Here is an 11,352-nt window from a genome sequence, read left to right on the forward strand (position 1 = left end):
CACACACACACACACACACACACACAGACACAGACACACACACACAGACACGCACACACTTGCATCCATACGTTGTCACTCAGAGCTTTTAAATTAATTTGAGACCAACATGCAAATATTCACAATTAGTCTTTGAAATCAGAGAGAAGAAGTATAAAATGTTTTTGCACAACAGGAAGTGAGTTTGGCTGCAGGTCAGAATGCGTCCTCCTGCTGTTCCACTGTTCTGCCACAAGAGGGGAGTAGTCATCCATTTCCTCCACAGGTTCATTTGCATGGAGTGCTTCTCACTTTCCCCATATTTTACAATAATTTAGCCTCTCAGTCTAGTCTTTAAATTCTCCATCTGTCATGATAATCCCACTGAAAGTTCCTCAGGCAGAAGTCTCACATCACTGACTCCACCCGTCCAGCGCTGTGCAGTAAGATGTTGCAGAGTCTCAAAGCCCAAACATCCAAACTCAGACTCTAATGATGCTGATGGAGGAGGAGGCTCTATGGAGCTAAAGGAGAGAGAGAGAGAGAGAGAGAGAAGAGCATACGAGTCATGAACATCTCATCTCGTTATCAACTTAGTAACTGGATGACAATTAAACCAATCTCCTCCTTCATTACACACACTGGCATTTTTAAAGCCTCATATTGACTCACGTAACAATGATCCCAATCCCTTAAATGCAGCCAGGAAGCGTAATACACATTTTAAAATTTGGGGGAAAGTAAGCGCTGATATTGGATCGGTGCTCGGTATCGTCAGCCACCCTGAGTTTATCGTATCAGAATTGCTATTGGAAGGGAAAAAGACAAATGGATGCAACCTTTTTTACAAACAGTATAGATCTATCCTTTATTACTGTGGCCTTGATTAAATGTTTTGCACCATTTGTGGTTAATTGGTAATCTTTCTGAAAAGCCCTCCTCTTTCTTTCTGCTTTTAAGGTAAAAGCTACCACTACTCTTTCTACCCGACTGTGAAGACAATTCTTAACTAATAAATGATGTCAGAATTATGAGGTTTAAAGGTTTGAATCCTAAAAGGTGTTTTTCTGATATACTACTTGGAGCAACAAAAAAAAATCACAAACTGGAACAGACCTTCCTGTCCTATCGTTCTCCAGCAGGCACCCAGTGAGCAGTACGTCCACCTTCCTTTCCAGCTGGCAGCCCGCTTCACAATTGAAAACGCCAAGTGAACCCGCTGTTGAGATGCCTGAACCACCTCAGCTCTACTCCAAGCTCCCCCTGGATGTCTGAGCTCCTTACCCTATTATCTAAGGCTGAGCCCATCAGCCCTAAACTAAACCACTTTGCCTTGGGAGACCCGACCAGGAGCTATTGCCCCCGACAACACCGCTCTCAGAGTCACTCGGGCACACAAAACCCTCCACCAGGTTAAGGTGGTGATTCTTTGTGGGGGTTCAAAGAAATTATTTCAAGCAAAATGTGCTTAGTAGTTAGACGTTAGAACTGTATGTGTTGTCATAAAATAGCTTTATTGAACATTTTATTATAACATGGTGAAAATCCTATGAGTTAATACACCTTCAGTGTGGCTCAGAGGGATGGAGAAGACCTCCTTTTCCGTAGTGACTTGATGGAAGTTGGGGGCCCCACTCGGGTCCTCATCTGAGAAAAAATACACACAGCAATGTGAACATGTCTGAGTGTGTGAGTGCCAAAGTGTCTGTTAGAGAAAGACAGAGTGCCTGTGACCTGCGAGTGTGATACTGAGCACTGCTGGGAGCTCGGTGGTGTTTGTGAAGGGAACGGTGATGGAGGCGTCGGAGCCGATCGGGGATGAGATGCTCAGAGGCTCTTCACTCTCCGGAATGAGGCCACGCCCACTCAACAACACACACCAGTTCTGCCACTAAAGGAAGACAGAGACAGATTAACACATACACACGATTGGCAAGCGGGAGGGAAATTAAGGAAATGAGAAGCATGAATGGAATACGAAGGAGGAAGGACAAAGAAAAGGTGTCGTGAAAAGATGAAACGCACAATAGTTTCCCTCTGCCAACCAGTCAAGTTGCAGTTTACATCCATGCCTGTCTAAAATGTCTTCATCATTTTACTTTGTCATTGTTTTTATTATTTGTATCACCCAGAGCTTGTGAACAGCATTCTGTGCCTTAAAATGAAATGTACACTGGGCCAATGAAAAGCTTTACGAGGTTCTCTCACTGTTCCAAGCTTCGTGTGGATGATTAGGAGCAATGAGGCAGTAAATGAAATAGTAGCACCTGCTTAAACGAATTTCAGAGAAAAAAGAAGTGAATTATCCCTGCATCTGTGTGTGTCCCTATGTATTGTGTGTGAAGGCAGGGGGCAGTGATTTATGCACTGTGTTGTGAGTGTTTATATACACCTGAGGGCAGGTGAAAGTGATCTTTGCCGCGTGGTTCCCCTCTCCGATAGATGAGGGACTAAAACGGACACCAAGCTGGGTGGAGGAGTGGGGCTCCACCATAAGCTGGAACACACACACAAAAAAACAGGAAATAGCTTAATGGGGACAGTAAGGAAGGATAAATCACACTGCTAGGTAGCCCACAGCTTTACATCCAGATGTACAACACATATTTTCCTTCCAACTGACAACAGGGACTTTTGTTTGTTTGAAGATATATGCAAGAAGACAACAAACTGTGTTATCAAGTGTCTTAGTATACGGTTGTTTTTTTTAAGAGATGAAATCCAGAACAAATACAATCAAATGTCCATTGAACTACAAACATCAAAGATAATGGTAAATCAATTTCCCGTGGGGTAACATCAGATGTATGGTGTTACAAATTAAGCTTTATTCTGAAATAATGGAATGGAATACAAAATTTATGAAAGTAGGTGTGTATACTAACAGTATTTCCTGATTCCATTTCCAGCTTGTAGTTTCTTGGGTTACTGTTGGTTACAATCAGCTCCATAGTCTCGGCTGTTGGGTTAACAAGGGGAATGGTCTGGCTGGTCCATCTGACACAAAAACGAACACCGTTTTATTCATCAAGGTGAAAAATACACAATAAAAACCCAAAAGTAGAACAGAAGATGAAGCTCTAGTAGAAAGTTTCAAAATTAAGATATTGTGTGTCATGGTGTGGGTTGCACCTACTTGCCCAACTGACAGCAGGCCTGTGGCAGTACGATGACAGGGGGCGGAAGAGCATAAAGCTCCAGCTGATACCAGAACTCCCCCACCAGCTCTGACTGGAACACCACACTGGCAGAAAACGCATACCAAAATTATGCAAATACTATGTATGTACAACACACTACATTGGTCAAAATAGACCATAAATTGCTGGGTAAATTCCATTACAAAGCTCACGACAGGGTCTGTAGAATATTGTATGTAACAATTAATGGTCATGGCCGCAGAATAATCTCGTATTCATGGCAGATATGTCTTTTTAGATCAATCACACTGGCTAAAGAAGCTCTTTTTTTCCTTCTCCTCTTTAGGTTAGGTATGCTACAGCGCGCTGAGTCTTACCTGCCTGTGCTCTTCCCTACTCTGCCGGGGGAGAACGTAGCTTTGTAAGTGAGAGTCTTCCGTGGGGGAACTGAAACCCGGTTGGCCCCGCTCAGCTCGTCTCCTTCCAGGTACACATCCAGCATCAGCAGCTCTCCTCGTGGGTTTTTGACAGCGATCTCTATAGCAACTGAGCACTGGGAACACAGCGTTTCAAAGATGACACCTGTTTATTTTTTTCTATTTCTGTGATGTTCTGATGGTCTTTTGATCTAAGTATAGAAGGAAGACTACATTTTTTTGTAACGGTGGCCAGCAGCAGAAACAAAACTTTCAGGGCCTTCATATTAGCAATGTAGTAATTATATTAATATATATTTTAAGTTCCATAGAAGACACAGATTACTTCTGTGGCTACAACTGTTGCTTGTTGTAATAAAATATATTTCCATTCATACTGTCTTAATTACATTAAAAGTAGTGTTATGATGAGCATTACTTTTCTTACTAGATGAACAAAAAATGAAATTTGAATATTGCATATTACAGTCAAACTGCATTGAATAAAAGCAGAACCGCACCAAAGTTCACTGGTGAAAAATATGGGAGGGAATAGAGATAACTACAAATAACCTCTGCAACTGATTTATTACTGCAGAGTGATCACTGCGTCGCAGGAAACGATGTTTGTGAAAAGTAGGTGTTTCACTAAACATTATTACATTTTTCTTTTTATAACTAAATCTATGCCTGATCTTTTGGTTATATTGACACCACAAGGTCATATAGTATTTTCTCCCATTTAAACTTCCTCCTAGAAGATGAATACACTCTTACAACTCCAAAAGTGTCTTCTCTAACCAATATTCCAAATTCAGCAGCAGAAAAACCTCAAATCTGATGAACTGTGGCTCCGCTGAACAGAAAAATGTGGTGATCCTCATTTTTGCAGCCGTGGAGACAATTTGCGGCGGGATTGATGAACATGCACTTAATAGTGCAAGTGTGTTTGCAGAACTTACCTGAGCAGCACACTGTACATCTATGACCTTAATGGGTGCCGATGGCTCACAAACTATCTCTAGAGAGAAATGCACCTCGTAACAGCTGAGTACATTTCCTGGATGACAGGCACACAAGTAGGAAACATTACAAATGCAAACACTTGCGCACACACTTAACATTCTAAAGTCTAAGGCAAAATAAACAACATTTCAGTTCAGTGTTTTTGAGTTCTAAATAGTTTATGCACAGTACATGTTACAACACTTAGCTTACCTTTGTGTTTGTCTGCGTCCTGCGTGTCAACAATTTCTAGAAATGACACACATCCTGCAAGAAATTTTATGGATGAAATGTTCTTTTTTTGTTGTTGTTGTTGTTTGTTTAACTTTTGTAATTGTTGATTTGGGGATTCACCTGTCTGTTTTCCTCGTTTCCATGGTGACACAGCCAGGGTGTATGGAGCACTGTGGCCAGGGTTGATCTCCAGGGAGGGGATGCCACTTACAACAGATAGGTCTGTCTCCACCTGCGTGAGTGTGTGTGTGCATATGCATGTACACAAACACAAGACGTAGAAGAACCACATATACAGACTTTTTTTTCTCTTTTTATCATTATTTTAATGTCAAACTCCAATGTATGCAATACTGTTTTATGAAATACCTGCAAAACTGATTCAGCTTTACAGATAGCTAGCATATACGCTAGTTTTAGTTGTGTACTTGTGATGTGTTTTAAATTCAGATCACTTTGTACTAATTCATAAATATCCACTGCAGTTTTATAAAGCCCAAATAGCTTATTTCATTAAACAGTCCAAAACCCAAAAGATGTTAAGTTTACATAAGAGTAAACCTTGAGAGCAAGTAACAGTATGTGTGGAAGTTATTTGCATGTGTGCTTTTACCTTGAGAGTGAGTTTGTGCTGGCTGTAGTTGGGGACAGCGATCTGAGTGTGTGTTGTTTGACCTACAGAGCACTGTATTGCCACATGGTCCACCGGCAGGGGGGGCTCCCCCACTCCTTTGAGGGTAAACACGTGCTCAGTGCCATCGCAGTCATTAAGTAAGGACAGCTTGCCCTGTGGGGGTAGGGATAAAGTCCAGGCAGTCAAACACAAGCAAAGTGGTGTTCAGGGGGAAGTGTGCGCACCGAGTAACAACGGCAAGCTGACTCTTAGCAGCAGTCAAGCTCTCTCATACTGACACATGAATGTGTCCAACTACAGAGACCAGGACAAGCAACTATAGGACAAAATGTTTCTTATTAAAGTCTCTAATGCCTTAGATTGTATTGGAGGGACACAATGGTATTTGCTGCATGAATATGTTTCCTACATGCATGATTCTGTAGAAATATACATATTATTTCCTCAATTGTTAGAATTTCGTGGGCAGCTTAAAATTATACTCTTCCCCCTGCACAATATATATATGTACGAGGAAAAAAGTGATTGCATTGGCCGGGAATCGAACCCGGGCCTCCCGCGTGGCAGGCGAGAATTCTACCACTGAACCACCAATGCATATCTGTCCTATGAAAAGGGGGAGGGGATCAAGTAGATATTCATATATTAAAGTACTTTAACTTAAAACAACTGCTGACACTTACTTCTACTATCATTATTATTATAAGTCAATTACTATTAATATTCCCTTTACTGATTTTTTCCATTATTATTGTGCTTACTACTCATAATATATGAATAATTTATGTCATATGCATTGAATGTGTTGTAACTCTGTTATGTAGACACAACATCTATCACACTTCTGTCCATCCTGGGAGAGGAATCCCTCCTCTGTTGCTCTCCCTAAGATTTCTTCCTTTTTTCCTCATTAAAATCTTTTTCTTCCTGATCCAATGTGAGGGCCCCGCCACAGTCAATGTGGCATGTGTACAGATTATGAAGCCCTCTAAGACAAATTTGTGATTTTGGGCGATAAAAAATAAATTGAAAATTGAATTAAAACTTTGTGTGTGTGGATAGCTAAAAAATCGCCTCCTAAACCTGAGAATTCTTTAGCTTAAATTTCCACTCATTTCCAATGGTAGTGCTAATCCAGTACGGATGTAATATATCTTTGGCCACTAGTAGCGCTATGCAGCAGTTTTGCGAGTGGATAAGAGGTGCTCCAGCGTCTCTCTGTCAGTTACAGCCTTGAAAGAGGGATATTACTTTACATCCAGTCATTGCAAGAATAACAAACCATGAACGGAAGTTAAATATTATACTTCTTACTACACTACATTGCAGAGGTAAATATCGTACTTTTTACTGTACTATATTGCAGCGGTAATTATTGTACTACAGTTGTCTGACATAATAAATTACTTTACAGGTTCAGATTATTCAAACTAAATGTAATCAACTAATAAATGATGATGTTATTTGGTTTAATAACATAACTTAGATGAAATAAAAATGTGTCTAGGCCTACTGACATTTTCTTGGTCACGTGAAAGCTTTAAAGTTAAAATTAGTCGTGTTGCTTCATTTTTTTGTGTCGAAGTTTAATCACAAAAATAACAAGCAGGTCTCCGTTGTCAAACGTCGCTCCGTTAATACTCTGAAGTAAAGATTGTACTTTTTACTCTATTACATCTAAGAGATAAAGATTGTACTTTTTACTCCTCTACATCTCAATACGACGGGAGTCCTGGGTTTGATTCCCAGCCGTGTGGAGACAAGAAGACTTCCACTAAATCACCAATGCTCTTCTATAAGAGAAAAGGGGCGTGGCTCATCCTAAGGAACCTTGAGATGCAAAACAATGATTAACATACGGCTGGTCATAGTTTGTTCAATCAGCTCTGGGCTCCGAACATGCATGAATATGAACATTTGTGTGTGTTTGTATACACTGGAGCAGAGGAAAGGCAATTGTGTAGAAATATATGCATTATTTCCTCCATTGTTAGAATTTCGTAGGCAGCTTCAAATTTTACTATTCCCCCCTCCACATTATATCCAAATACACACAAATATATATATGTACGAAAAAAAAAAGTGATTGCATTGGCCGGGAATCGAACCCGGGCCTCCCGCGTGGCAGGCGAGAATTCTACCACTGAACCACCAATGCATATCTGTCCTATGAAAAGGGGGAGGGGATCAAGTAGATATTTATAGATTAAAGTACTTTCACTTGAAACAACTGCTGACACCTACTTCTACTATCATTATTATTATAAGTCAATTACTATTAATATTCCCTATACCTTTACTGATTTTTTCCATTATTATTGTGCTTACTACTCATAATATATGAATAATTTATGTCATATGCATTGAATGTGTTGTAACTCTGTTATGTAGACACAACATCTATCACACTTCTGTCCATCCTGGGAGAGGAATCCCTCCTCTGTTGCTCTCCCTAAGATTTCTTCCTTTTTTCCTCATTAAAATCTTTTTTTAAAGGAGTTCTTCCTGATCCAATGTGAGGGCCCCGCCACAGAGGATGTGGCACGTGTACAGATTATGAAGCCCTCTAAGACAAATTTGTGATTTTGGGCGATAAAAAATAAATTGAAAATTGAACGTATAAAACTGTGTGTGTGTGTGGATATATAATTGAATAGGGGAATTTGGATTGGATTGTTATGGCAAGGAATCTAACCCGGGCCTCCTGCGCGGAACCTGAGAATTCTTTAGCTAAAAACGCCCTAAAAAGATTTCCACTCATTTCCAATGGTAGTGCTAATCCAGTACGGATGTAATATATCTTTGGCCACTAGTAGCGCTATGCAGCAGTTTTGCGAGTGAATAAGAGGTGCTCCAGCGTCTCTCTGTCAGTTACAGCCTTGAAAGAGGGATATTACTTTACTTGACGGCTTTCACTTAGAATAACAGTTTTTTCAAGTGAAGTGCAAGCAGCAACAGGGCGGCATATTCAACATTCTCTACATGTGACAGTTGTAGGGAGGTATTAATTCATCCCTGTAAGGGATCGACTGCCATTCTAATTTGCTGAACTCTTGTCAAAAGCAAAAAGGAAAAGCAAGACAGTGTGAGGGTTTATACGGGAGCTTGGTGGATCAGAAATTGTAAATAAAGCCAGGAGGTTAAATAGCAAGAACGAGACAAAGGAAGACAGAAGCAAGCAAGAAAGATACAATGAGACCACAACAAAAGAAAGGCATTACCGTGACAATGCGTTGTGCAGAGGGCTGAAAGGTGAGTGGGTAGTGGGCTCTTGTCCCTGCCGGCACATCCAAAGCCTTTGGGCCGGAGAATCCTTCCCCATACACTTCGGCTTGTATTTTCCAGTCTTTGTAGGTCTTATTGTGCTGTGAGAGACACGTAGGCATTATAATTTGATTCACGATTATTAAACATTTAACGTGCTTTTTGGTTGCGATTGGTTCAGGATTAGAACCCTCTTTCAGGAAAGCAGTTTATCTTTATGGAAGAATAATCTAAAATGATTCATAATTAATCAAATGTTTCTAGGAAAGCCTTTAATAAGCAGCACACAGACAGACTGAGTAATGCATTCTCTCCTGCTCCTCACCAGTGGTATGTCTTGCGTGACTGAACGGTGAGCAGGCAAACTGAAGTCCAAGTGGACGGATCCTCCCTGTAATCACAAATGACATTTTGTTACAATAACCACAAAACGCATGAACCAACAAGCATTGCAGCATTTACTTTATGTTCCTTTTACTGGTTTAGTAAGCTCCAATATCAGCTGGTATATACCTGGGAAGAAACCAGCGCCTCTAGCACATAGACCCTGGTGTCACACCAGGAACTCAGGACTACCTGACATGTAAATAGCCCCACAGAGTCCGCCTGGAACCGTACTGGGAGGTCCACACAGCCGCAATCTGTTGGACAGAGGAAAGAGGAGACTCAGGGACAGGAGGAGGTGGACGATCAAAGGAGAAGTCTTGACAGCTACATAAACGATCACATGTGGAGATGCACCGATTGCAATTTTCTTGGCTGATTCCAATTTCTGACATTCTGCTGGTTCTGCAAAACAGCCAACTGTATGCAGACAAGAACTGAGCGCTCACTGTGTGTGTGTGTGTGTGTTTTAGAGAGAAATGGGGGAGCTGGAGTGACAGTGTACTTTCCACCTTCTCTTCCTCTCTCTCTATAGCATGCAATGTTTCTGTAAGTTATTAATAACTTACCTGGAACGCTGCTGTCACCTTTTGACCCGCCCGCAGGAACCCTTAATATTTTTGGTAGCCTAAGCCTACCCGAAACCTGGCCCAAGCATCACAATTCCGACTACATGGGGGGTGTGTGTGTGTGGCTGTGATGTTATCTGTGCTGCTGTCTGAGCAATGTAAAACAATCATGCATGCCAGCACATGTGTAAATTTGACTAGCACATCGTAATGGCCGAAGAGTTGACAACCAGATGGTTTCGAATAGTAGTCCCTCAATTATCATTAGGACGAGGGTCAGATGTTAATTACCTAATCGTTTATAACAGTAAGGTTATTAATGTTTTAAAAAGAGAGAGACTGAGTTTGCAAAAAAGAGCAAGTGCACGAATGAGTTTTGAGTCCACCTCTGCATCTCTTGTTTTCATGTATTCATTTATTACAACTACTCGCACATCACTCATGCAACTGTATATAGTATTTATGAAAGGTTACCTGCAGGATTATCCCATGGTATGTTGGTGTCTTCCTTTATAGGTATTGTAACAGTGCTGGGTAATGCAAAGTACTGTGGCAAAGAAACCTCCACGCTGTATTCTACTTCTTTACTGTGGTGAACATCTTGTAACAGTTGGGCCTAACAAGAGACAAGAGAAGAAGAGGGACAGCTAGCAAACAGCAGAGAAAACAGTCCATGATGCTGCCTGAGTGAGAATGTGTGTACCTGATGTTTGAAGAGCTTGCGCTCAGCAGTGGCTGCCCTCACGCTGCAGCTGTGCATAGTGTGCGTCAACATACGCCTCCTTTGTTCATCAGCGCTCATACTGTGCTGACCCCAGTAGGCAAGAGCTTGCTCCCTGACCATATTGATCAGCGGCACGCGCACCATCTCTTCACACACCTGCCCCACCTTGCAGTGTAGGCTTAGTACTGTCACACACACAGCTGGGTCTATTGGTGGAGAGAAACATCATTGAAGTGATTTAAATGTATTTAATGATTAAATGAGAATTGGTGTTGGCGTCCTGCAATGACAGATGTCCATACAAATAGGTAAACAGCTGGAAACTAAATGACATTTAGTTCAACTTGGATAGTGCTATGACATCCTAAAATACTTTACAAGCAACATTTGGGGGACAGGTTTCCTACCAGAGTTGCAGGGGATGGACATTATGTTGGAACTGGGCCTGGCCGTGAAAGGGGAAGGAAGAGGCAACTCTGCTATGGCCTTCACCATATAGACCATATCTCCCACCTGGAGGGACATATACAGACAGACAAGGAAAATGTAGGCCTATCAAATAAAATACAATTTAACAAGAATTTGGACACAAAAAAGACTTTTAGTTGCATTTTTTCAGCCAATCAAAGAACGTCAACTATACCCTGCTAATAATATACCAAATAAATATGAAACAGCATACTCACAGACATTAATAGTGTCCTAAGCAACAATGTAGGAAGATCAAATTGCCACAGCTGAAGCAGACACTCCCTTCTTAACACTACTGCTGTTGCGCTGCAGCCAAATGTATAAGTGTGTGAAGTTGTTGCTTCATAAATCAATTCCAACTATACAAACATGTACCTGATTATTGACACTTTACAGTCTGTTGTGTACAAAAGTAGCAACCAGTTTTTGGTATTGGCTCAAAGCATTTCAGATTGTTGCACTCTCCAAAAAAATGTATGGTGATCCAATTTCTAATAATACCCACAATTTTCTTTAGAAAGCCACATATAAT

At 41.0% G+C, this 11,352-nt stretch overlaps 1 protein-coding gene and 2 non-coding genes across 3 annotated transcripts; all 3 read right to left on the reverse strand.

Moving 5' to 3' along the window:
• Window positions 1-1,486: 1,486 nt before the first annotated feature.
• On the reverse strand, window positions 1,487-2,642 carry LOC129111748 (cilia- and flagella-associated protein 47-like). The gene is made up of 3 exons (XM_054623829.1): window positions 2,372-2,642; window positions 1,714-1,870; window positions 1,487-1,626 (listed from the first exon to the last, which is right to left on the reverse strand). Exons 1-3 carry the CDS (start codon window positions 2,471-2,473, stop codon window positions 1,508-1,510), a joined length of 378 nt encoding a protein of 125 aa, XP_054479804.1. The 5' UTR covers window positions 2,474-2,642; the 3' UTR covers window positions 1,487-1,507.
• A 3,292-nt stretch (window positions 2,643-5,934) lies between these two features.
• trnag-gcc (transfer RNA glycine (anticodon GCC)) lies at window positions 5,935-6,005 on the reverse strand. Its single transcript has one exon. It is a non-coding gene; the product is annotated as a tRNA-Gly (tRNA).
• Window positions 6,006-7,495: 1,490 nt separating this feature from the next.
• trnag-gcc (transfer RNA glycine (anticodon GCC)) lies at window positions 7,496-7,566 on the reverse strand. Its single transcript has one exon. It is a non-coding gene; the product is annotated as a tRNA-Gly (tRNA).
• Window positions 7,567-11,352: the final 3,786 nt, after the last annotated feature.

The sequence above is a fragment of the Anoplopoma fimbria genome, chromosome 22 (assembly GCF_027596085.1).
Source record: "Anoplopoma fimbria isolate UVic2021 breed Golden Eagle Sablefish chromosome 22, Afim_UVic_2022, whole genome shotgun sequence".
Taxonomy (NCBI): Eukaryota; Metazoa; Chordata; class Actinopteri; order Perciformes; family Anoplopomatidae; genus Anoplopoma; species Anoplopoma fimbria.